We start from the raw sequence: 27,234 nt of genomic DNA on the forward strand, positions 1-27,234 counted from the left end.
AACTATGCCGTGCAAGTGAACAATGTTATATATGTCTTTATTTTGCACATTTATTTAATGTTTGAAACATCATCATATTGTCAAATGGACATGTGAAAATCATATTTGCAAGCGCCGGCTGCTCGCGCGCGCTGTAATTTAGCGCGCCTTCTGAATTACAAATTTGTTCATCAAATTCAAATTTTATTCATAATTTTTTCAAAAAATGTTCTTGAATTACAAATTTTGTTCATCAAATTAAAAAAAAAGTGCATAGAATGCCAATTTTTTTATTGATGTTCAAAATATGTTCATCAAATTCAAAAAATATTCATTCCTTTGAAATCACGAACATTTTTTGAATTCAAGAAATGTTTTGGAATTTGGTGAACATTTTTTAATTCCGTCAGCATTTATCATTTCGTGAACATTTTTTTCAAATCATGAACAATTTTCGAATTTACAAACATTTCACAAGTTGTAACTTTATTGAAATCCCAAACTGGTCTTACAATGGAAAATAATTTAAAAAAAAGGAAAAAAGATGCTTCTGCTTTCCCTGCACACACATGGGCCAGCCCATGAGGCAGCGCGGGGAGCACGGAGTACCCACTCCGTCGTTCACTGGTGCGTACAACGCTAAATAGGAGGTCTCGATAGCATCTCATTGAATCCCGGATGCATGGTCCGACCATCTCTTCAAACCGGAAGCTGCCCATATGGTCAATCATCCTGGCATGTGAAATACTTTTGGAAAGACAATTATGGTTAGTTTTGGATAAGTACTCTCGAAAATCTACAAATAGGAGATGTTTTTTCTATTTTGATTATGTTTGGATAGGCAATCATTATTATTAATATCATCCTTCATATCTAGATAAACTAAGACAATCTATAAATAGAATATTTTTTCTTCTGTTTTGATTACGTTTGGATAGACAATTATTACTATTAGTATCAGCCTTCGTATCTAGATAAATATAAGGCAATCTATAAATAGAAGCTTTTTTTGTTTTGACTATGTTTGGATAGACAATTTATTATTATTAGTATCAGCCTTCATATCTAAATAAATCTAAGACAATCTACAAATAGATGATTTTTCATTCTGTATACGGTTATTATTATTAGTATCAGCATAAATACATTTGAAATGCCATGTGATAAATGATCCACACATAAGGAATGAATATTTTCCATGGAATATATCTAGACATGTTTTAGTGTTAGATACGTAGATACCTTCGTATCTAATAAATCTGAGCCAGTTTTTTGGGACCGAGGTAACATATAAAGAGGGGTCTTGCCCTCATGGGCAGAGCAACACAGAGATCAAAGTTGGCTTCCCTACGCACCAATAACAAGGGAAGCTACCTCGCAAGCCTGTGTACACTCAGCAAGCAGCAGTGTCCACAATGCTGGCTTGGTGCTGCTTTGTTGTGTCCCAGCTGCTCATCATAATAACGCTCATATACCTTGTCATGACCAAGAGCAAGATCCACGGTGGCACGTGCTCATCGGCGATGGTGCCGCTTCCACTTCCGCCAGGGCCATGGCCGTGGCCACTGGTGGGTAGCCTGCCCGAGATGGTGCTCAACAAGCCAGCGTTCCGCTGGATCCATCGCGTGATGAAGGATATGGGCACCGACATCGCCTGCTTCCGCCTTGGCGGCGTCCACGTCATCCCAATCACATGTCCCAAGATCGCAAGGGAGGTGCTCAAGAAGCAGGACAAAAACTTCTCGTCCCGCCCACTCACCTTCGCCTCCGGCACCATCAGCAGCGGGTACAAGGACGCCGTGCTCTCGCCGTTCGGCGACCAGTGGATGAAGATGCGCAAGGTGCTCACCTCTGAGATCATCTGCCCCTCCCGTCACAAGTGGCTCCACGACAAGCGCGCCGACGAAGCTGACAACTTGACGCGCTACGTCTACAACCTCACCGCCGGGGGGTCGTTATCTTCAACATCGGGACTAGCCAACGTCAATGTCAGGCACGTCGCGCGGCATTACTGCGGCAACGTTATCCGTCGGCTTGTCTTCGGCCAACGGTACTTCGGGGAGCCTCAGCCGGACGGCGGGCCGGGGCCGATGGAGGTGGAGCACATGGACGCTTCCTTCGCCCTCCTAGGGTTCACCTTCGCGTTCTGCGTCAGTGACTACCTCCCGTGTCTACTTGGCCTAGATCTCGACGGCCACGAGAAAATTATTAAGGAGGCCAACACAAAAGTGGATAGACTGCACGACGTGGTCATAGAAGAGCGTTGGAGGCAGTGGAATAGCGGCGAGAGGCAGGACGGGGTCCAGGACTTCCTTGACGTTCTCATCACGCTTGTCGACGGTGACGGCAAGCCATTGCTCAGCATCGATGAGGTCAAAGCACAGTCCAAGGTAAGCAAAATATTAATTAATGAGAAATTTTAAGATGGTTCAAGGGCCTAGATTGAATTTTGTGACCAATTGCCTCATAGTCCTAAATGGTACTAATACGTCATCCATGAGAAAAGGTAATAGCTCACACTATTAAATACTAGATCTTATACCGCATTTCGCAGGTGTTAGAAAAGGGAAACAATAGAATAAGAAATTATGAATTAATAGTTTAAACATAGCATTATTGTAATTTTCTACCATTTTGATGTGATTTCAACTTAAACTATATTTAAAATTCCAATTATTTAATTTAATCTCTCTTAATGCAAAGGTATAAATTGTAACAACTTACATTTATCTCCATGGAATGCATGCAGGGCATAATATTAGCGGCCATAGATAACCCGTCAAACGCAGTGGAGTGGGCGCTGGCGGAGATGGTGAACAACCCAGAATTGCTGGCCAAGGCGGTGGAGGAGATGGACCGGGTGGTTGGTCGCGAGCGACTGGTCCAAGAGTCGGACATCATGCAGCTCAACTATCTCAAGGCGTGCATACGTGAGGCATTTCGCCTCCACCCAATCGCTCCCTTCAACCTGCCGCACGTCGCGATTGGCGACACCATTGTTGCGGGCTACCGCGTGCCCAAGGGTAGCAACGTCATCCTCAGCCGGCTGGCCCTGGGCCGGAACCCCACCGTCTGGGATGAACCGCTCCACTTCAAGCCAGAGCGCCATATGGGAGACAACATCAATGTGGTGCTTACCGAGAGCGAATTGCGGTTCATCTCCTTCAGCACCGGACGGCGAGGATGCATCGCGGCATCACTAGGAACAACCATGAGTGTCATGCTCTTTGGCAGGCTCCTGCATGGCTTCACCTGGACCAAACCGGCTGGGGTGCCGGCCATCAATCTCAGCGAGTCCAAGCACAACCTTTTCATAGAGAATCCGCTAGTGCTACATGCTGAGCCACGTCTTCCAGTGCACCTCTACCCTCTCATGCATGTTTGAGAAAATAACGAGCTATGAATCACCGATATGGCAAGTATGCTAGCTTTTTTTGATGAATCTATACTTACTAATAAAGGAAGGAGATATTCTTTTTTTCGTCCCACTTTGTTTCGTTCCACTTCGATTGATTTTTACGTATGCTAGCTATTTTGGTTTTGTCCGTTTCACATATGAGTGACCCGGTTTCTTTCATGCGCCACTGAATCGTCCTATGCTTGTCCAAATCATTGGAACAGCACGTGCTAGCCAAACAACCGCACATCTAGTATTAATTTTGGACAAATAGAGAGGAAATGTATATAAGATGATGGAGAAGTCCATCGCTGCACGCAGCGGCAGCTGCATGCACCGCATCCACGGCTGGCACAGCGTCGCTGTTAGGATCAGCCGGAAGTGCTACTTCGAGTATAGTGCACCGCCGACGAGCGTTACGTTTCGTATTTGTTGTATTCGTTGTACTACGCATTGACAGCCGGACTGACGGGTCTGCTACAAGCACTGCACATGTGCAGGCGAGAGGACAGAATACTACCCTTGCACCGAACATTGTATAACGTAAACGCTTTACCCAGCTGCATGTATTTAAGGCCCATGCACCAGCTGTGGACAGTACTGATCGTTTTGCACGCTCTCCTTCAAACACGCACACAAGCACCTCGAGCTGCCGCGTTCCGTCGACGCCGCCGCGCCGGTGCCGCGATGTCCCAGAGCTCATCTTCCGCTCGTCGTCTCCGGACACCTCTGGCCCCGCTGCCATTGATCTTGTGCTCGAGGTGTGCCAGGACGAGGACTAGATGGTTTGTCTCCGCGACAGACCGAAACCCCGGCGTTCGTTTTTACAAGTGCCCGAACCAGGGAGTAAGTCTGTTTTTTGAACACCCATCCATATATGTTGCCGTTTCTGCTGTTGCTTTGCGTTTTCTTGTTCATCATTCAGTTTTGGAACTGACGCAGGACGGAGCTGCACACCACAGACTCGTCAATTTTCTGATAGGCCCGTACAACATACGACCTGCTCCCATCGCCACTTGCTCAAGAAAGTAGGCACTTATCATAATTTGCACTGACAGAAAAAGGTTCAACCAAAATAAAAGAGATGCCGCCACACAGCGAGCCAGCATATCAACTCGTTTTCAAAACCTCAGGAGGAACGTCAAAAGCAGGAAATGTAAGAATAACAGCACTAAGTCAATTTTACAGTCCCAACAAGTTGTGACATCCCTTATTGGAAAATGAAAATCACATGTCACAACTGTTCTCCCTCTCTAGTTTGCCCTGTAATTTAGTTACAAAACAATAAACAGGGAAAATATGTCAGCTCATTCCCGCATAAAACAAGCCATGCACGGCATACAAGCACAAAATATAAACACAAAAGGGGGCTTACAGCGCAGCCGCACACAATCTCTTGCATACATTTGGTGCCATCTACATTTTGCCTGCTCTTGCCGTATCGAATCCCAAACCGCACCTCCCATGAATAGAGATTGTAGAATTCATACGCCTCTGCCAGTGAATCAAAAATTGTGCCAAGCGCCGGGTTGACCACCACCTCAGTCCCCCTACCAGCGAATCCTCAAATGGCAGCTTCAAGCGGAGAAACGCGATCAACTACTACAGCCATCTCGTCTGGCGCACGAGAACCTCTTGGCCTGCAGTTAGAATAGCACAATCCACATAGTTATGGGAGGAAAAATAATTATCACAAAGAGCAGAAACAAAAGAGCGCCATAGAATGAGAGAAATGCGGTTACACTATATGTAGTCATGACCTTCGTTCATTGAAAATTGTAACTATCCCGACAGATAATCAACTGTTTCAACGTACATATGCAGAACACACAACATTAGCCAAACACCATACACATGCAGACCATTGAGTGTTATTAGTAGCAGACCACATCTTTTTTTTTGTCAACGAAAAATAACCAGGATATATAATGTCGGGGCACTGGTACTCATGATTAAGAAAACGAGTAAGGACCATTTTTGCCAAGCTTGATTCAGACTATATTCTATCCCCATTCTACATTCAGTCTGCTGCACGAAATTGACCAAACTTCTACAATTGGATTCAGATTTAGACTATATTCTCTCCCCCACTCTACAGTTGGATTCAGATTTAGACTATATTCTCTCCCCCACTCAACAATTGGATTCAGACTATTCTCTCCCCCACTCTACATTCAGACTGCTGCACGAATTTTACTGCAGTGGCATGGGTTATTTTTTTGCTAACAAACCACTGGTCAGGGCTTAAGGATAACATCTAATAACTTTTTGGCCAGGGGTTGATTCAGATTTCTATTGTTTCCCCCAGTCTTTATCCAGGTTCCTACCCAAATTCACCAATCTAATGAAACATTTATTAGTTGCTCGGATGACCGTGAACAAGAAATTACACCATTGACCTAAGCGACAAAAAATCAGTAGCTACCTGCGCTTCCAGCCAACGCGGATGGTGGTGTTGCCCGTAGCCGGACCGTTGTGGCCTAAGGACTGCACGGCGCAGCTCGAATGACCGCCGGCGTCTTGTCGCAGACTCATGCCGACGACACGCCCACGCCCCCAGAACTGAATGTCGTGCAGGATTCCGCCGTGGCACTGCAGAGGCTGGATTCGATGGAGGTGTGCGAGACGACGGCAGGAGTCGCACACCCGGGGTTTGCGGACGCCACATCTCCACCCCCAGAACTGAAGGTCTTGCAGGAAGCGCCGGAGGACTGGACATCAGTCAAAGCCCCCTCCTTGATCCAACCGACGCATGTCCGCTGAGGCCGCTCCGACGGCCGAATCCGGCGAGCCTACGGCCGATTGGGCAAAGCGTTACCGCCCTCCTCCAATACGCACGGCTCCTCACGCGCCTCTGGATCCCTTGCCGCCGAGATTGATCTGCAGCGCCAGCAACCGGAGCGAGCTCGTTAGATCTATATTTCAACCAAGAAGAACTAAAGAGGCAGGGGTTCACTCACCCAGAGTCCATCGCCGCCCCCGTCGTCGCTCCTGGAATCAGCATGAGCATAGCCAGCCGGGACAGGAAGCAGCCCGGACGCCGGTGCTGTTCTCGCAGCTCAGCTTGTTCTGCGACCACCAAGACAGGAAAGGGAATCGTGCGAGACGCAGCACATGCGGCTAACCTGTGTCCTCACCCTCAGGTCCAGTCCGTACAGAGCTTTCCGGATAGACCATCGGGCCCATGGAGCAGAAAAACAATGTCCCATTCTGCAAGCCGTGCGTGGCACGTCCCTTGCCCGCGTCAGAAAGTACAATGGACCGAGCCCACTGGACGGACGTGAGGCAGTGTATTTGTCTGTATCACGCCATGTATCTCCGCTTTACCCTTTTTACAAATCAACTTGCATGCATCACCACGCGACGCGCTGCCGCAGGATAACTGCGTGCAGCTGCCGCTGCGTGCAGGACATCCACGCTCCAAGATGATGCTCTTTTTATCACCAATGAAGGATGAAATTAGGTCGGCGCATATAGGGCAACTCCATTTGAGTTGTTTCTTCCGGCCCAAGTCCCAGGCGGTGCAGCATAGCAGCCTATAATAGTCTTTCTATTTTGGATCATCAATTAAATAGTACCACATAGTTTTCTTACTTTTAATTCTACAAGTTTATATACGATAGCAAATTGCCATGGGTATAAATAAGCAGCCTAAAAAACATTAAAAAAAACTCAGAGAGTGAGGTATGCAATGACGACGTATATTTTGAGGGTGATCAGATCTGAGTATGGGCCAATGAAAGCAATACAGACACGATTAAAGATCTGTGATTATGGGCCAATAGAACTAGTGAAAACCCAACTAAATATCTGAGATTATAGGCCAATGAAAGAAATGAAGACCCGATTAAAGATTCAAGACTATTATGGGCCAATGGAAGATATAAAGACGTGATTAAACTTGCAAGCTCATGCCGATGTGTATGGTGCATAATTAAAGGAGTCGTGGGCTAAATCATTATAATTTACACCAAAGGCGAGAAGCAGATGGGTGGGGTAGACTGAGGAGGCATTGAAGGACGAGGAGGAACTCGCAATTTCCACAGTTGACACATACAACCAGCTCGTCACCACACTCACGAAACATGATATCATTGGTGATGACACACCGAGGTGTCCACCAAAGCCCGTGCCACCAGGGAGCTACCTCTCTCGCTAGGAATTTTTTACTTGCAATTAATTTTGATGATAAAAGACTAATGTTTGTCTCCCATTGCAACACACGGACATATATGCTGATAAATCCAAAGGAAAAAAGAAAACTGAAAGAAAAATCAAAAATAAAAACCTCAAGGCAAAAAACCCAACAGAAAGCCCAAGAAATACTGGAATGGAATCAAACCTTGGAAGAAAAAATCAGAAAATCAGCACAACAGAAGTCAGACCAAACACAACGAAAGCTACAGAATAAAAAGGGAGCAACTAGTTGATGAGGGCTTCTTCGGGAGCCTCGCAATGATCAGCGCCACTCGGTGCGCTCTCAGCCGCCCCGCCCCGTGTCGCACTCTAGGCGCTTCCTTCGTAATTTGTTTTTTTTTCGCACGCGTTTTCGGCTTTTAAAATGGTTTTTTTCTACTTTTTAGTTTTCCATAGCTTTTAGGCCAAAAAAATTGCGCGAAAAAGCATGTTTTTTTCTTCCACGGGAGGCATAGTTTTGCTTCCGCAAGAGGCACGGTTGTGCTTTCGCGAGAGGCACGGCTGTGCCTCTCGAAAACGGAAAAAAGGCATTTTCTGTTTCTTTTCCTTCCGCGAGAGCACGATTTTGCTTTCGCAAGAGACACGGTTGTGATTTTGCGAGAGGCACGACCGTGCCTCTTTCGAAAAGGAAAAAAACGCGTTTTTCTTGTTTTTTTCCTTCCGTGAGAGACACGGTTTTGCTTTAGCAAGAGGCACTGTTGTGATTCCGCGAGAAGCACGACCATGCCTCTTTCGAAAAGGGAGAAACCCATGCTCCCGGTTCGGTTTTTTCGTCCAGCTTTTTCGTGAGAAAAGTTCGTTAAAACTATAAACGTGCATCTAGTTTTGAAGATATCGACGCGAGGAATCCAACAGTGAAAATGGTTCGAGATTTGGACGCACGCTTTAAGAGATAAAATATTTTGAATAAACGGATCTACGAAAAAAGAGAAAACTCACATGTTGTGACAAAATGGCGCGTGCCATTTGTCACAACCTGAGAAGGTGAGGTGATCTTTGCGATGAGTACTCCTCAATTAGTGATATCGAAATAAAAAGTCCGGTTGAAAATAGACAGATGAAAAGCTTTACCTCTTAGTTTTACTTTCTTATGTGTTTTCTCTTCGACGTACTCCCTCCGTTCCTAAATATAAGTTTTTATAAAGATTTCACTATGGACTACATAGCGAGCAAAATGAATGAATCTACACTCTAAAATATGTCTATATACATCAGTATGTAGTTTGTAGTGGAATCTCTAAAAAAACTTGTATTTAGGAACGGAGGAAGTACATAGCTTTCCAGTTTGGGTTTTAACTCTATATTCTCCTGGCTCTGTCAGCTTTATCTTAATGAATGCAAAGTATCCCGGAAAAAACCCTGCCTAGAAGTTTGACTCATGAAAAAAAAGTTCCTGCAGTTTCCCCTACAAAATGCAGAATTCTGGGCAGGGCTTTTACTTTACTTGCTCCGTCTTTTAATTGTAGCTTTTATCTTATCTCTATTACTACATCTATTCCAAAATAATTTCAGTTGTGGATTTGTCCTAAGTCAAACTTCTTTAAGTTTGACCATAACTACAGAAAAATATATTAACATCCACATCTGGGAACCACTAGGGATCAGACTACTGATCCCTAGCTTTTCGTCAGACTGGTGGATAGCCATTGGATGAAACAGTGCTGGACGTTGGATGCATCCTTTAAACAACGCCCCCTTTCCTTGACGGTTTCTAAAACCATTTCCTATATACACGTAGTTTCCATAATATGAGGTCCCTATAATCACGTATGATAACTACCTTGGCAGTTTCCAAACAAATAGTCCTTTACTCACGCTGCTTCCATATACACCGGTAGAAAAAGGGCCTGTTGTCCCGGTTCGTAAGGGCCTTTTGTCCCGATTCTGGAACCGGGACTAAAGGGTCAGTACTAATGCCCTGTCCCTTTAGTCCCGGTTCAATCCAGAACCGGGACAGATGGGCCTCCACGTGGCCTGTGCGCGGAGCCCAGGCAGGAGACTCTTTGGTTCTGGTTGGTGGCACCAACCGGGACCAATAGGCATCCACGCGTCAGCATTTCTGTGGTTGGGGTTTTTGTTTTTTTTGAAAGGGGGGGGGGTTTGGGGGTTTTGGGAGGTTAATTTAGGTGTTTCATATATTGTGTTAGCTAGCTATAGTTAATAGAGAGAAGTGTCCTCTCTTATGTCCGTGCTTGGTCGACGCTACGTACTATACATACGTATAGAGAGGACTAGACACGCTAGCTAGCTAGTAAGCAAATGAAGGAAACAGAAGATCGTCATGAACATATATGCATACAGAGAGAAGTGATATCGACCACCTCTCCTTCTCCGAGAGATTGGTCGAATAACAAGTTCTCGTATATCTATCCGATAATACCGGCTACATATATACAATAATTATCTCTTACAAATATAATCATACGGACTCAGGGTCCACATAGTATTCTCCGTCTTCAGGGATCACGTGGTCAAGAAAGAATGCCGCCAATTTCTCTTGAATTGCTCGCATGCGAGCTGGTGCTAGGAGTTCATCCCGCTTCCGAAACATCTAATTTAAAGAAGGGGGTCAATACATATATATATGAATGAATGAAACTCAACACAACTGATGGTAATAAAAATAAAATTGTGAATGTTGTTATTTACGTACTTCATATTGTTTGTCAGTGTAGCCCCGCTCACAGGTCGTGTGGCGGATGGACTCACAAACGTAGTATCCACAGAAATCATTCCCTTGTTCCTGCCACAACCACTTTACAAGAAATAGAGGTCAATCAAACTAATAAGAAAGAATGCCAAATGGTATTGATGAAACTAGGGCTTGAATGACTAGTAGATGCGCGGAACATGCTACTATAGTACTTACTTTCGGGTGTCTAAATTGCAGCTCCTTCGGCAGTCCCGGAGCTTTTCTGGTGAATTTTCTCCAAACCCTGCCGGACAAAGAAAACAATTACTTGATATATCAGGAAATGAACAAAGTTGCTGATATGGTGGATAATGATCGATTTAACTTACTTCTCGAGTATTTGAGTCATGTCTGCATAGTCCTGGAGTTCTTTTCGTCTTGAGTCTAAGACGGTTACTAGTCCCTGCTCAAGCTTAATCTCTAGAAGAATATAGTGGAAACTGCACACGCATGCATAACTCATCAATTACATTACTATAACCTTGACTAATATATAATGAAAACCGAATACGCACAAGACAGTAACACTCACTTGAAGTTGTAAGGAAAGAGTAGTATATCTTTGTTTTCATTTATTACCAACGATCGTAGCAAGTTGGCCTCGGTAGATGCGGCATGAAATTTAACCTGAGTTGCATCTATGAGATATGTGTTAATGAACCCAATATCACCGACTTGTCTTTTCTTCAATTCGGCGATCTTCAATCTGCATAATATAGTGAGGATGATTATAAATACATGCAATGAAAGAGCTGAGCTATATAGAGAGACTTAATGACAGAAGTAGTACTACTTACAGACAGTAGCAGGCGACCGTTGTTTTATCGAGGGCCAATTGATTGAAAAACTGATAGAACTCCTCAAATGGAACAGGCAACAGTTCAATTCCAACGAGGTCATGCTCCTTTTAACTTTCACATACAAAGTACTCCTCCCCCCAGAGTCTCTGCAGATTTTCAAGTACCAATCATGCAATCTTCGCATCATCGTTGATAGAGATCTTTCATCTTTGACGAGAGGCTTCCCGTACTCGTATCTTTGTATCTACACCTCCATGGGTTCATAATGTACATCGTCGGGCAGGTAATCTGCAAGATTGCTATAACCGGGCACCATCCTCGGATCATTAGCGACGTTGTGGCTAGGCACCTTGAGCGGGGGGCACGATTGCTTCGCTTGTTCGTCGAGCTGGGCAATTTGTTTCTCAGCTTGTCGTTCTTTCAGCCTTTGATCACTGACAGTACTTCCCGACCGCTCCGCTTCGGCAAATTCCTTTTCAATAATGCGCTCATAGTTTCCTTTCGGCGAAGACTTGGGTGGTTTTGTCAGGGCAGCCAGAGTGCGCTTCGCTTTCACCGGATCTACCTTCTCCTCCGGAAGTGGATGTCTCTTTGCTTTCAACCCTTGAAACCAGTCATCCACTTCGGTTCGTGCGATCTCGGCATTCTCCTCCGGGGTCCTCTCATATGGTAACTTCTCTGGAGTCTTCAGAGAAGGACCGAATCTGTATGTCCTCCCGCCTCTGGCTGTACTGCTAGACGCCGGCCGAGCAGACGGAGCGGTTGTCTTCTTTACTTGCTTACGAGGCGGAGGAGAAGGACTACGACGCGCCTGAGCAGCCGGAGCGGCGGCAGGTCTCTTCCGCCCTTGCTGACGAGGCGGAGAAGGAGGAGGCTGGCTGCTCGGGCGCGTCGGCGCAGGCGGAGAAGGAGGCAGAGTACCGTCACGCACTGGAGAAGGAGCCGGTCGAGTGCCCTGATCGTCACTCGCCGGAGGAGGAGGCGGTGGAGGAGGCGGAGTGCCCTGACTCGCCGGAGGAGGAGGCGGTGGAGGAGGCGGAGTGCCCTGACTTGCCGGAGGAGGAGGAGGAGGCAGAGGCGTCCAGTTCGGAAGGTTGATGAGCTCCTTCCGCCATAGGCATGGAGTCTTCAGAGCAGACCCCAGCCTAGTCTCCCCTTCACCAGTAGGGTGGTCAAGCTAGAGGTCCTCAAATCCCTTCATTATTTCATCCACCATCACCCTAGCATATCCTTCTGGAATCGGCCGACAGTGAAAAGTTGCGCCGGGTTCAGTAGGATAAACAGAGCCAACAGCCGCCTTGACCTTCAAATTCATCCATTGCGTCATAAGGTGGCAATTTTGAGACTCCGTGATAGCATCCACGGGATAGCTGGCAGGAGTCGTCAAGGCATGCTCCGGCTGAAGCAGCTCGGTGGAAGCCATGCAGCTTCTCCGCTGAGATGGCGGGGTAGCTTCGGGGGAAGCTTCGGCAGTACGTTTGCTGCGATTTGCTTCTCGTTCCTCTATCGCTTGTACCCTTGCTTGCAGCGCCTGCATTTGGGTCTGCTGCACTTTTTTCGTCCTCTCATGGGATATGTAACCGCCAGTGCCCGGAAACCCAACCTTCCACGGAATGGAGCCTGGCGTGCCTCGTGTCCGTCCAGGGTGCTCAGGATTCCCGAGGGCCATTGTGAGCTCGTCGTTCTCTCTGTCTGGAAAGAACGTCCCTTGCTGCGCTGCTTCGATATACTGCTGAAGCTCCCTGATTGGTATGTCCGTCGGCGCGATTGCTATGATCTCAAACCTTTCATTCGAGCTCAACTTTTTCTTTGGGCCTCGTCTCTTTACCGAAGTTGTGCTCGATCCGGAGGGCTAGAAAAAAGAACAAAGACTTAATTAATATGTGTACATACCAAAACAATGAATGCATCAATTAGCTAGTCAGCACAGGCTTAACTAATATATATACCTGGCCGGACTCGGTTCGGTCACCGGAGCCGTCATCACGGTCTCCTTCTTGCACCGGCATTGGGTCACCGGAGCCGTCCTCATGTTCTTCTTCTTGCACCGGCATTAGGTCACCGTAGCCAACTTCTTCACCCTCTCCTTCCAGACCATCGGTGTCGTTGAGAAACAACGAGACGGCATCACTTCCTTCTGCGATTATGTCCCTCAACAACGCTTCTTTTGCTTCGTCTCGGGCGGTGTCCATAGTTTCTACAAATATTTACAACATGGCAATTATTATTCAAACATGATAGATGGATATATTACTGGCAAATGTAGAACTAGCTACCTAATCATAGTAAGGAATCATATATATTAATTAGTGGCGTCGACGCTGCTTCTCTAGGGTTTGGGGTGGCCTCGACAACGCTTCAAGGGTTTGGGGTGGCCTCGAGAACGCTTCAAGGAGGGGGTAATATCGACCCCCCCCCCACATGTTGAAGCTATCGGGAGGGGGTATATCGACAACGACGACACTACATCTATGTCCCTCGACGACCCTCGTTCCCGATAAAAAAAGAGGAAGAAGAAGAAAAAAAGAGGAGAAGAGCTCCTCTATTCTTTCTTCTCCTCTTTTTTTTCTTCTTCCTCTTCTTTTTTATCCTCTTCTTCCTCTTATGTTCGAGAGGATCGCCGAGGGGTCGGGAGGTTGCCTAGTGTCAAAGGATTCAACAAAACCATGTCTTCATCATTAGGCGAAAATAACAGGTGCATGATGGTACGAAGCTCTCCAAAGTTATTTTGGAACGGAGTCCTAGATAGGATAATTCTCTTTTTGGTACAAAGTTCAGCAAGAACCTTCCAAATATCGTTATTTGGAAGGCCTTTGCTGAAATTCATACAAAAAGGCAAATTATCCTATCCGGGACACCATTCCAAAATAACTTTGGAGGACTTCGTCATGCCCTGGTTACTTCCGGCTAATGATGAAGCCATGGATTTCTTCAATACTTTGACACTAGGAAACCTCTCTCGACCCTTGGCGATCCTCAACCCCTCGAACCCTCGACGACCCTGGAACCCTCGACCCCTCGGCGATCCTCTTCTTTCTGTCATGTTCGAGAGGATCGCCGAGGGGTCGGGAGGTTGCCTAGTGTCAAAGGATTCAACAAAACCATGTCTTCATCATTAGGCGAAAGTAACAGGTGCATGATGGTACGAAGCTCTCCAAAGTTATTTTAGAACGGAGTCCTAGATAGGATAATTCGCTTTTTGGTACAAAGTTCAGCAAGAACCTTCCAAATATCGTTATTTGGAAGGCCTTTGTTGAAATTCATACAAAAAGGCAAATTATCCTATCCGGGACACCATTCCAAAATAACTGACAAGACATTGCACCACATCACTCCTTAGCCTTGGTACAATTCCTGGATCGATCACCTTCTGAGAGATTGCATTGAGGAATGCACATAGCTTCACAATGGCTAATCGGACGTTTTCCGGTAGAAGCCCCCTCAATGCAACCGGAAGCAGTTGCGTCATAATCACGTGGCAGTCATGAGACTTTAGGTTCTGAAACTTTTTCTCTGGCATATTTATTATTCCCTTTATATTCGACGAGAAGCCAGTCGTGACCTTCATACTGAGCAGGCATTCAAAAAAGATTTCTTTCTCTTCTTTCGTAAGAGCGTAGCTGGCAGGACCTTTATACTGCTTCGGAGGCATGCCGTCTTTTTCATGCAAACGTTGCATGTCCTCCCATGCCTCAGGTGTATCTTTTGTCTTCCCATACACGCCCAGGAAGCCTAGCAGGTTCACGCAAAGGTTCTTCGTCACGTGCATCACGTCGATTGAGGAGCGGACCTCTAGGTCTTTCCAGTAGGGTAGGTCCCAAAATATAGATTTCTTCTTCCACATGGGTGCGTGTCCCTCAGCGTCATTCGGAACAGCTAGTCCACCGGGACCCTTTCCAAAGATTACGTAGTGTAAATCATTGACCATAGCAAGCACGTGATCACCGGTGCGCATGGCGGGCTTCTTCCGGTGATCTGCCTCGCCTTTGAAATGCTTGCCTTTCTTTCGATATTGATGGTTGGTCGGAAGAAATCGATGATGGCCCAGGTACACATTCTTCCTGCATTTGTCCAGGTATATACTTTCAGTGTCATCTAAACAGTGCGTGCATGCGTGGTATCCTTTGTTTGTCTGTCCTGAAAGGTTACTGAGAGCGGGCCAATCGTTGATGGTCACGAACAGCAACGCCTTAAGGTTAAATTCCTCCTGTCTGTGCTCATCCCACGTACGTACACCATTTCCATTCCACAGCTGTAAAAGTTCTTCAACTAATGGCCTTAGGTACACGTCAATTTCGTTGCCGGGTTGCTTAGGGCCTTGGATGAGAACTGGCATCATAATGAACTTCCGCTTCATGCACATCCAAGGAGGAAGGTTATACATACATAGAGTCATGGGCCAGGTGCTGTGATTGCTGCTCTGCTCCCCGAAAGGATTAATGCCATGCGCGCTTAAAGCAAACCATACATTCCTTGGGTCCTTTGCAAACTCATCCCAGTACTTTCTCTCGATTTTTCTCCACTGCGACCCGTCAGCGGGTGCTCTCAACTTCCCATCTTTCTTTCGGTTCTCACTATGCCATCGCATCAACTTGGCATGCTCTTCGTTTCTGAGCAGACGTTTCAACCGTGACATCTTCGCAATTGGGGTATAACCCTTTTTTGTGATCCTCTAACATGCGATCGAACTTCAGCTTCTCCTTTTGACTTTCGCATTGCGTCCTTGCATCGACAATGACCCGGCGGAGATCATCATCATCGGGCACATCGTCTGGTTCCTCTTGATCTTCAGCAGCTTCACCCATTGCAGCATCATTGGGCACATCGTCTGGTTCCTCTTGATCTTCACCAGCTCCCCCCGTTGCAGCATCACCGTATTCAGGGGGCACATGTATAGTTGTCATCGTACTCTTCTTCTTCGCCGTCTTCCATCATAACCCCTATTTCTCCGTGCCTCGTCCAAACATTATAGTGTGGCATGAAACCCTTGTAAAGCAGGTGGGAGTGAAGGATTTTCCGGTTAGAGTAAGACCTCGTATTCCCACATTCAGTGCATGGACAACACATAAAGCCATTCTGCTTGTTTGCCTCAGCCGCATCGAGAAACTCATGCACGCCCTTAATGTACTCGCGGGTGTGTCTGTCATCGTACATCCATTGCTGGTTCATCTGCGTGCATTATATATAATTAAGTGTCCAAATTAATAAAAGTTCATCATCACATTAAAACCAAAGTGCATACATAGTTCTCATCTAACAACATATAGCTCTCCAGAGCATCTAATTATTTAAACCATACATTGAAACTATGTAAAACATTTCAATGCGAAAACAAATGCGATCATAATCGCAACCAAGGTAACAATTAATCCAACGGCATAATGATACCAAGCCTCGGTATGAATGGCATATTTTCTAATCTTTCTAATCTTCAAGCGCATTGCATCCATCTTGATCTTGTGATCATCGACGACATCCGCAACATGCAACTCCAATATCATCTTCTCCTCCTCAATTTTTTTATTTTTTCCTTCAACAAATTGTTTTCTTCTTCAACTAAATTTAACCTCTCGACAATAGGGTCGGTTGGCATTTCCGATTCACATACATCCTACATAAATAAAATCCATGTCACGTTGGTCGGCATAATTTTCATAAACAATAAATGAACCAATAGTTATAAAGATAATATATATACCACATCCGAATCATAGACAGGACGAGGGCCGACGGGGGCGGATACCAAAACCATCGCACTATATAAGATGCAATAATAAAAGTAAGAAAATAATACAAGTATCTATGTAAACATACAAGTAAGAATATTTTTTCTTTCAGAAAGAAGATAAGAACAAGAGGCTCACCACGGTGGTGCCGGTGATGAGCTCGGCGCGGGTGATCGATGGCGGTGAAGACGGGGACGGGGCGTGACGGACCGCTAAACCTAGACAAATATTATGGAAAATGGAGCTTGGAGGTCGAGCTTGGAGAGGAGAAAGCTTAAGTAGTGTGGCTCGGGCATTCCATCGAACACCTTGTGTGCATAGGAGGTGAGCTAGAGCACCACCAAGCCCTCTCCCCCTCGGCCAGAGAAAAACAGAGCACTGGGGTGCTCTGCTCGCGAGCGAGGGGTATATATAGGCACCTCATTGGTCCCGGTTGGTGACATGAGCCGGGACTAAAGGGGAGCCTTTGGTCCCGGTTCAAGCCACCAACCGGGACCAATGGTGGTGGGCCAGGAGCGAGGCCCATTGGTCCCGGTTCATCCCACCAACCGGGACCAAAAGGTCCAGATGAACCGGGACCAATGGCCCACGTGGTCCGGCCGGCCGCCTGGGCTCACGAACCGGGACCAATGCCCACATTGGTCCCGGTTCTGGACTGAACCGGGACTAATGGGCTGACCCGGCCTGGACCAAAGCCCTGTTTTCTACTAGTGATATGCAGTTTCTATAAGAGGTAAATACACCAGGAGTCATAAAACTTGCACGTGATGGTCAGTTTGGTGCACAAAGTTATAAAATACGTGTTTCTCGTCATCAAACTTGCACAAACTTTCATATACGGTCACATTTCATGTACGCAGACGTATCCGTGGCCTATGTGGCATGCCAGCACGGCCAGGGCCCACTGTAAGCCCACCACGCATCGTAGATCTGTAGGGTTTTTCTTTATTTACGTATTATGCACCTATTTTTTAACTTATTAAGCCCCTAAAATAAAATGATTTTTTATTTACATATAAAGCCCCTAAAATAAAATGGAAAAATAAGGGATGGTTCGGTTACAAACTAGGGACGTGCCCCTACTAGGCTTGGGTTAAAAACCACCAAACCAATGACCATTCATGTCTAGATAGCACGAATTGTTTTTATATCATATAAACACGGCCGAAAAATCAATTTTGCAAGAAATGTAACCCCAAAAAAGGGAGCACCATGGCTCGACTATGTGACCTCGTGGTCAACATTAACTAAGATTACCACCGAGCTTCGACAACACAACATATCAAATGGGATAAATATTTTTCATGTTGTTATTCCTTCTTGTTCTATGTAAGAAAAAAATTATATTATTGTGTTTGTGATATTTAATAAATGTTTATGTGTTACAAAAAAAGGTGTGTGACATTTAAAAAAAACATTGTAAACCACATTTGTGTAATTAAAAATGATACGTCGCATTTTTAAAATGTTCATGCATTCCAAAAAAACTGGTCATGACATTTTCTAAATGCCTATACAATGTATAAAACAGTTTGTGTAGCTTTAAAATGTTTCGTACCATCCGAAAATGTTAAAAACATAGTTGAAAAAAGTTTCAAAACTTTTCAAAACTTGTATTTGAAAAAAATGCCAATCATACACTTAAAAAGTATTAAGCATATATGTATCAAAACATAGATGTATACTGGAGTATTTAAAACACCAAAAGATATATGTATCACATGGAGTATATGTTTCAATACACATAAGTTTCAAAACTTGTATTTGAAAAAATGTTAATATGGACGTGTTGTGTTGATTAACATTTTTCCAAATACAATTTTTTGAAACTTTTTAAAATGCCGCGTACCTTTTTTGTAACACATAAATATTTTTTGAATGTGACAAACACAAGAATATAAATTGTTTTCTTACATCTGGACGTGTTGTGTTGTCAGTGGTAATGTTAGTTAACCTTGAGCACAAGGTCACATGGTCGAGCCACGGTGCTCATTTTTTCCGTGTTACATTTCTTGTAAAAATTATTTCCAGTCAATGTTTATATGATACAGAAATTAGTCATGCTACATAGACATGAATGATCAGTAGTCTGGTGGTTGTCCACGTATGACTACTAGGGCACGTTGCAGCTTCAAGACCCCACATCGCTTGTTTTTTCATTTTATTTTTAGGGGCTTAATACGAAAATAAAAAAAAGCCAAAGGCTTCTCTGCAGATCTACATGCTACAGCGGATGACAATGGGCCCTGGCCACACTGGAATGCCACATAGCCCATGGATATGTCCGTGTACATGAAATATGATCGTATATGAACGCTTGTACAAGTTTGATGACCGGAAACATGTATTTTACAAGTTTGTGCACCAAACTGACCATCGCGTGCAAGTTCTATGACTTCAGGTGTATTTATCACTTTCTATAATCACATGTGTTTCTGTAAACAAACAATGCTTCCTTCCATTTGATGCATAATTGCATGATGTGATAAACATGCTTCCCACAGTACAAGCCAGGCTTCATAATTCTTTAAGTCATATTTTTTCAAGTAGTATCATAATTCGTCTTGTGCTATGAAGCAGGTGTGGATGTACTTTGAAACATAATTTTATGGTAGTTGAAGCATCAAAATGTAGTACCAAAACATTGCTATGATAGTGAAAAGAACGAAGCATGCAAGTGTCATTCAAAACATATTTTATTTATGTGAGAAGCATGTCACATGTAGTAGTGAGAATTTATGTGCTAGTGAGCCATTGGAAGCACAGTCAGATAGATGTGGAAGCAGGAAAAAAGTAGTACAAAACCAGTATCTGATCTTTAAAGAAAGGAGCACATATGAAGACATTTGGAAGCTTATTGTACATAAGTTGGAAGCATGGCACATATGATACCGAAGCACATGTATTATGGTACTAAAAACAATGGAAGCACATACAGGGTCACTAGAAGACTTAATATTCATATCCGTGAAGCATTGCCTATATTACAAGAATCACAACATTCACACTAAGGCAAGGGGACAGTCAGTTCGAGACATCAGAGACGAAGCCGATGGATCATAGTCATTGTTAGTAGTAATCTTGACATGCATAGATTGTTAGCCGCATGCATACAGGAGCGTGGATCACGGTCAGTTAGCCGGGCCATATTCAGTTGGTTGGATGGCTTGATGTGTCTAGGTTGTTGGTTAGCTTTGTGCATGGAGTTCTGAGTGGATTCGGTCATTAGTGGATAACCATCACCATGGTGTAGTGGCCGGTGTGTTGGCCGGATCGTGCGTGCATGGATGCATGCAAGTTAGTTGGATTAGTAGGAGTTAGCAGCCGAGTGTGGCGGCTGGCCAGTGCGTGTGTGAGTCTTTTGTACTGGTATTGAAGGTTATGAGGTGAATGAGAAAGAGCGGCCGTGAGGGCTGAAGGAAACCATGTAGCGCCTGTCATTGTCACCGGGAGAGATAAGGCAAAGCTAATTTTCTCCTTGGTGAATGTGTGCGTGCGTGTGTGTTCTCATGTGTTCTTGAGAGAGACAAAGAGAGAGGATAGAGTTGTAGAGCTCCGAGGAAGAAGAAGCGGCGCTGCGATGAGACGACGCCAACAATTGGTATTCAGAGCCACAAGGTTCGAGGGGCGGCCGTGGCGCGCGGTGGCGTCCACGGCGTGCGCGGCCGACATGGAGGCATCGGCTGCGGCGCGCGGCGAGCGCGTGGCGACGGCGACGCACGGCGAGTCTGCGGCTGTGCGGTGTGATGTCGTGTACGCGAAGAGTATGGTGGTCGCGGAGACGAGGAGGTCGCAAAGGACCTGCGTGGTGGCCCAGAGGTCGCTGCGGCTCGGCGTGACAACCGTGGAGGCGCGTGGCACGGAGCCGCGGCGGCCGCGGAGGACCTGCGTGGTGGCGCAGAGGTCGCGGTGGCTCGACGCGACAACCGTGGAGGCGCGTGGCATGGAGCCGCGGCGGACCTGCATGGTGGCGTAGAGGCAGCGGTGGCGCGGCGTGGCGGCATGGAGGTGTTGCGCTGCGGTTGAGGCCGCAGCGGTGCAGGGCAATAAGCCGCGGTGGCGAGCCGGGCGTGACCGGTGCATGTTATGGGTGCGCACTGGACGCGTCGGGCGCGACGGGACCGCGGGCGCGCGTGCGATCGTGCGGTTGACATTGGAGGAAGCATATGTCGCCGTTGTGCTTGAGTCCGTGCTCGAGTTCAGCTACATCCTTCCGGCGTTTGTCACTGGCGGCTGCCATGGCGGACGAGGAGGCGGCGCGCGGTGAGCTTCCGGTGCGGTCGGGCTCGTCGGGCGCGTCGGGTGCGCGCGGGACGTGCGGGACGCACTGGTGTGGTCGGGCTCGTCGGACGCATCGGGTGTGCGCGGGACGTGCGGGACGCACTGGGGCGGTCGAGCGCGTCGGGTGCGCGCGGGACGTACGGGGCGCTGAGGTACGTCAGGCGTGTGTCACCGGCGGAGGAGGAGTTCAGCGTATGTCGCCGGAGACGTGACGGAGCATGGTGGGACCGGCGGCAGTGCGCCAGGTCAGGTCCGGGGCGGTGCGACCGGCGTCGTTGCGCCAGGTCGGGTCCACAGGCTGGGTCAGGTCGTGACGACGACGACGACGGGAGCTGCGACAACTCCGGCGAAGTAAATTAAGATTAGAAGGAAAAATGTTAGTAGTAATCTTGACATGCATAGATTGTTAGCCGCATGCATACAGGAGCGTGGATCATTAGCCGAGCCATATTCAGTTGGTTGGCTAGCTTGATGTGTCTAGGTTGTTGGTTAGCTTTGTGCATGGAGTTGTAAGTGGATTCGGTCACTAGTGGATAACCATCACCATGGTGTAGTGGCCGGTGTGTTGGCCGGATCGTGCATGCATGGATGCATGCAAGTTAGTTGGATTAGTAGGAGTTAGCAGCTGATTGTGACGGCTGGCCAGTACGTGTGTGTGAGTCTTTTGTACTGGTATTTAAGGTTATGAGGTGAATGAGAAAAAGCGGCCGTGAGGGGTGAAGGAAACCATGTAGCGCCTGTGATTGTCACCGGGAGAGATAAGGCAAAGCTAATTTTCTCCTTGGTGAATGTGTGTGTGCGTGTGTGTTCTCATGTGTTCTTGAGAGAGACAAAGAGAGAGGATAGAGTTGTAGAGCTCCGAGGAAGAAGAAGCAGCGCTGCGATAAGACGGTGCCAACAGTCATCATGCTGCGCCCTGCCGCCATTGACCACATAGGCAAGGGAGCACTTCGGTGAGAGCACTTTGGGAAGATTAGAGATGTAACTTGTCGTCATGATCAAAGGAATGGTGGTTAGCACGATGGAAAGGAACCATAGGTGGTCGTCATCAGGGTAGCATGTCGAGGTAGTGTCGTGGCCGAGCAAGGTCGCCGAGACCTCGCACCATGCTTCATTATCCTGGATAAACTGAAAACATATGAAGTCAAGTACATTAGGCAGTACAGACAAAATATGGGAGTATTCTATGGAAGCAAACGTTGTAGACCAGAGAAACAAATTCAGTATAGTATGGGTGCATGTCATATTACAATGGTGAAATCAAAGACAATAAATCTGACTTTTGTTTGTAAGAAGCCGGAAATGTGGAGGCAATACATTGGAACTGGAGAAATATATGACGTGTAATTGAGATGCCCATGAGTAGGATGCGCGAAATGTGCAATGTTAATAGGGATTTTCTTCCTTGGAATCACTACAGTTGAAATGAAAATAAACTAAGATTTCCCAAGAGATGGATGTTCCTACAACCAACAAACTAAATTCACAAAATAAAACATAGAATTGTAGAAGCAAACTATCTAGACAGTAGAAGCATGTATAGTACTAGTTGGAAGCTCCATACGTAGGAAGCATGATAAGATCGATATCTCAACCTAACTCATTGTAAGTGGAAGCATATGGATTTGAACACAGAAATTAAGATAGCCGCCACATAGCTACGCAAGTTCGTGTGATCCAGAAACAAAATACACCTAAACTGGTTGATGCTTTACTAATTAAATACAGAATTAACAGAATAAATTCACACCCAACAGCTGTCAAAAACACGACGCACATTGAACATATCTACTCTCGATTCGAAGGAGAGGCGTCAAAAAGGGGGGAAAAGACCTTTGACACTGCTAGTTCTTGGGCCGACGGACGCTCTCCGGGCAGCCTGGTGAATCACGAACACCGCGGTGGTCATGACAGGCACGGACACCTATCGTCAAGGATGGCGCATCAGCGAGGTCGACCGGGGCCGCATGAGAGGCGAGACGGGCTTGGGGTGGTTGGGTCAGGCATGCAGGGCAGGCGAGATTTAGTTGGGGCAGATCAAATTGTGCGCTTAATTGAAGGAATCGACGATTTGCTTCTGAATATGGACCGTGGGATTAGAGGAGAATCAACAACGAGGGAGTGGTCTGACAAAACTTTCCTATCAGACTTTTGATAGGAAGTGTTTCCCAACATCAAATTAATCACATGAGATTCTTTATGATATATTTTATTGGTACTATGTGTATTTACTGTTGAGTGCCCGCCTCAAGTATAAGTCGTGCTTTTCTAAAGCTTAATGTATCCACTTCTTATAAGGGCGTCTGGTTGAAGTTCGATTCAACGGTGTGTCTTTGACTTGGGAGAATCCATATCGAACACATAGCTCGTCGGTGTTAGTTTGATTAATTGGCGAGACAGTGACGATGCATTAGATTAGAGAACAACTATGCATTTAGGCCTTTGATGTAGTAAATGCACCGGTGCATGGCGGGGACACGAGCAACTGAACTAATGTTACAGCATCTTCAACAGGCGCCGAACGCGGCGCGCGCAAAAAACAGTTTTAGCGCGCGCCCATCGTCTGGTTTGGCGCGGCGCACAGCGCCCGCTCCAACAGCCGCGCTAAAATGCAGCGCCGCGCGCCGCTACAGCAGCGCGCAAAAATGCAGCGCGCGCGACTCGCACGAATAACATATGCATTCGAAAACAGAAGCAAAAAGATCAAAACAAACAAAAATAAATAGTTCAATTTCGTTTATTACAATTCAAACACCTTGCGGGTGCCGAGCGGCAACGAGCGCGCGGGCGCTGCTTGTCGGAGGACCAGCACGCGCGCGGAGCGGCGGGACTAGAGGGGGGCCGAAGAAAGCGCGCGCGGGGCGGGGATAGGCCGGGAAAGCGCATGAACGGTCGCCGGCGGCAGCACGGCTGGATGGGGGTGGGAGGTGCGAGCGAGCACGCGAGAGTCCAGCGCGCGGGAGCGGGCACAGCAAATAAGCGGCGCGCGATTGCGTTTCGGCCCGCGCGCTGGACTACGTATACCGCGCGTTGTTTTCGCGCGCCCGTTGGAACAACTATTCCGGTTGCGCGCGCTAAAACAAGGGATTTTGTGACGCGGCGCTAGTTTGACGCGCCTGTTGAAAATGCTCTTAGACATTAGCACCGGAAGCATATGGATTTGAGGATTAGAACTAAGAGACCTTTTATAGTACATCAAATTATTGCGTGCCCTTTATTTTCATCAGTTTCAACGGATGATACACATCCGTACTACTGCTACCACATAAACTCAGTAATTTATTTATTTTCTAACGGGAGCAGCACACAAGGGCATTATTGACATCTCTCCCTCCCCTGTACTCGCACAACTACGACGACACTCTCCCGTAGGCCCGTAGCGACAGAGATGAAGCGCACTCGCGGCCGTGGCCTGCAAGAGTTAGCGGCAATGCGGCTCCGAGCCTCCATCACGAATCAGCGACTGCCGGTGAGAAAGCAATTAATGATACGTACTATTTTGCGAAAATGCCAAATGGAGACCAAGCTTCATGGAGGTCTTTATTTGCAAACTTCAAAATTCAATTTTTTTAGTTTCAAAAAATTCAGGAAATAAATACACATATACGTAGATACATAATGTACATGTGTGCAAATTATCAGATCAATATACATTAAACTGTGAACTACAAAAAGAACAAATCTGGAGCTTTTTAGCATATGTACGGTTCATCTTCAAAGTCCATGATTTTACTTTTTTTTTGTGCACCTCACAATTCAAGGTATTTCATCCTGAATTTTTTTACACATACACTGTACATCATTGCATACACGTGTATTTTTTTAGAATTTTTTGAAACTGAAATTTATGAATTTCGATTTTTTTAAAATAAAGGGCTCCATGGAGCTCTGTCTCCAAAATGCCCTACTCACTATACAGGGCTCTCATGGTATTGTGGCTGGCATTTTCTCACAGAAATCATTACTGTGGAAGAGTGGCTACTATAGGAGGTCAATGACCACCTTATTGTGTTTTGGTGCCTTTGTGGCCAAGAGCAGAAACCCATGGGTGGGTAGCGCACGACTCGTTGCCCACGAGGAATACAAAGTACGCCAAAATTTGCCACATAACATCGAGCCGTACGTTGGCCGGGACGACGGCTCGTCCACAATCTCAGGTCGCCACAGTTCCATCTGCCACGATTCATGGAGTCAAGAGGGAGGGCTAGCGAGAAAGATACGACATAGTTCATGAAGTTAGAAGAAGGAGGAGTGAAAGGAGAAGACACAATTCATGCAGCGACTGGGAGGCGTAGGTAGGAGCAGCACACGGGCAGGGAACCGCTAGCCATGCACGGAAAAGAACAAAACGATGCGACAATGGATAGGAATACCGTCATCCATACGGACCAGAAACGACTAAACTGTTCGACGTTGGCCGTTGGATTCACTTAATACTACCCTTCCTATGATGTACCCTAAAAACTCTCTAGAACTATGGTTAAATGTGCGATGACTCAAATGAGATGAACTCGCTTGGATTGTTGGAAATATTATTATTTTTCCAATTAAACTAATCCACGAGTAAACAGTGAGCACGGCAAATAAGGTATGCATCTCATATACCGATACCTAAGCATATGAGCACGCGTACAATACATAGAAACAAAACATCTACGAACAACATATATATGGCCAACACATAAACGAACAAGTAAGGGACGAACGAGTCATACCCTCCGGTTGGCCAGGCGAACACGACGGCGGCAGCGGCAACCTCGACATCGGTTGATGCCTTCTTCTTGGCGGCTTCACCGTCAGCCATGGAGTCGATGCAGGGAAGTAGAGGAAGCGGAGGCGGACAGAGACGGGGATGGATCAGGAGCAGTCGCCTCGAGACGCTCCTCAAAAACCTTATTCCCGTTTTTCCGGGCAGGATCTCGAACGACAGAATTTCGGAGGGGGAAATGGCAGGCATGTGATTTTGAACTTGGAAGACCAGTCCCTTTGGTTAGTTCTTTCTAGCTTGATTAGTGAGTTGATCACGTATAAAGGTTGAACACTCAATAGGATTATCACAAGAGCCTCTGAGCTGGAGACAAGTGGATGATTCATGTGTTGCGTTTCTTGGTCAAACTGATGTTTGGTCCACTCAACGATCTATAACGTTCTAGATTGTTCTTGGCTCATGTTTTTTAAAGAAATATAGTTGATAAAAATGATTTAAAGAATCCGGGGCGGCTGTGCTTGCATACAAAAGATGCTAGAAGTCCTATTTTGTCACACATAATAATACAACTAGAAGGTGATGCGTGCCTTGCTGCGCTGTCTTTCATTATTATTGTAAAACCAATTCGATCTTGTTCTTTTGTTATGTGTCGTTAGTAGGCGGAACATGTATGTGTTTCATTGTGTATCGTCGAAGTCTCGTAATAGGTGGCATCTTAACATTTTCATAATTAGCAAGAGTAAGTCCAAAGGTAATCAATTGAACATTGATCGGCAGATAGAAAATGTGACATATTTACTAAATAGAAGTATCCTTGTAGGGCACCCTCGCGGGATGAGGATGTGTGAGGGCGCTGGCGATGGGTCGACGGCCCTGCCGCCACTGCCGGAACCGCCCCCGGCGGATCGTGGAGGACGGCCGCTGCCTGCGCTAACGGCGCCGGCGATCCTGCCGGAGCTGCCGCTGGAGTCTTGCGAGGCGATCGATCTGGTGGACAAGGAGCCAATCGGAGGGTTCCTGCATCCGGCGAGATGGAAGATCCATTTTGACGATATCCAGGCGGCTAGAATCCGATCTGATGGTTTTCTATATGCGCATTACCCATCGAGATGGATGGTGCTGTGAGATCGGGAGGGAGATATCCTTGGCGGGTGCTACCTACACGAGGACGAGAAGATCTCCGAAGGTATGTGTCTTCTTATAGATGATTTTGACATTCGTGTTCTTAATTTTCTGCAGGACGAAGCGCAGGTGCGTGATCGGATCGAGGTGGTCGACCTCACTGCAGATCCCAAGCCCACGAAGCCGCGGTTCGGAGGTAGATTTTGGGTTTTGGCCCATGAGGATGAGGACGATAAGGTCGCAATGATCGAGCCACCTGTGATGTACCCGGAGGAGGAGCACCTGCCGCGGACGGCGATGACACATGACGACGCCCTGCCGCAAGAGGGGAG

At 46.5% G+C, this 27,234-nt stretch overlaps 2 protein-coding genes and 1 long non-coding RNA gene across 4 annotated transcripts; 2 read left to right on the forward strand and 1 right to left on the reverse strand.

Moving 5' to 3' along the window:
* Positions 1-1,340: 1,340 nt before the first annotated feature.
* On the forward strand, positions 1,341-3,409 carry LOC125524712 (tyrosine N-monooxygenase-like). Its single transcript, XM_048689752.1, has 2 exons — positions 1,341-2,369; positions 2,729-3,409. Exons 1-2 carry the CDS (start codon positions 1,395-1,397, stop codon positions 3,362-3,364), a joined length of 1,611 nt encoding a protein of 536 aa, XP_048545709.1. The 5' UTR covers positions 1,341-1,394; the 3' UTR covers positions 3,365-3,409.
* A 987-nt stretch (positions 3,410-4,396) lies between these two features.
* On the reverse strand, positions 4,397-6,547 carry LOC125524424 (uncharacterized). 2 transcript variants are annotated; one of them, XR_007290749.2, is made up of 4 exons: positions 6,337-6,547; positions 5,802-6,256; positions 4,752-5,016; positions 4,397-4,639 (listed from the first exon to the last, which is right to left on the reverse strand). It is a non-coding gene; the product is annotated as an uncharacterized LOC125524424 (long non-coding RNA). The 2 variants fall into 2 exon arrangements; XR_007290748.2 differs by having other exon boundaries at positions 4,397-5,016; positions 6,337-6,544.
* A 13,347-nt stretch (positions 6,548-19,894) lies between these two features.
* LOC147961054 (uncharacterized) lies at positions 19,895-21,781 on the forward strand. The gene is made up of 2 exons (XM_087536164.1): positions 19,895-20,694; positions 20,770-21,781. The coding sequence occupies exons 1-2, from the start codon at positions 20,372-20,374 to the stop codon at positions 21,056-21,058; spliced, it is 612 nt and encodes a 203-aa protein (XP_087392290.1). The 5' UTR covers positions 19,895-20,371; the 3' UTR covers positions 21,059-21,781.
* Positions 21,782-27,234: the final 5,453 nt, after the last annotated feature.

Source organism: Triticum urartu, chromosome 7A (genome assembly GCF_056163025.1).
Source record: "Triticum urartu cultivar PI428250 chromosome 7A, HENAU_Tu73, whole genome shotgun sequence".
NCBI classification, from domain to species: domain Eukaryota; kingdom Viridiplantae; phylum Streptophyta; class Magnoliopsida; order Poales; family Poaceae; genus Triticum; species Triticum urartu.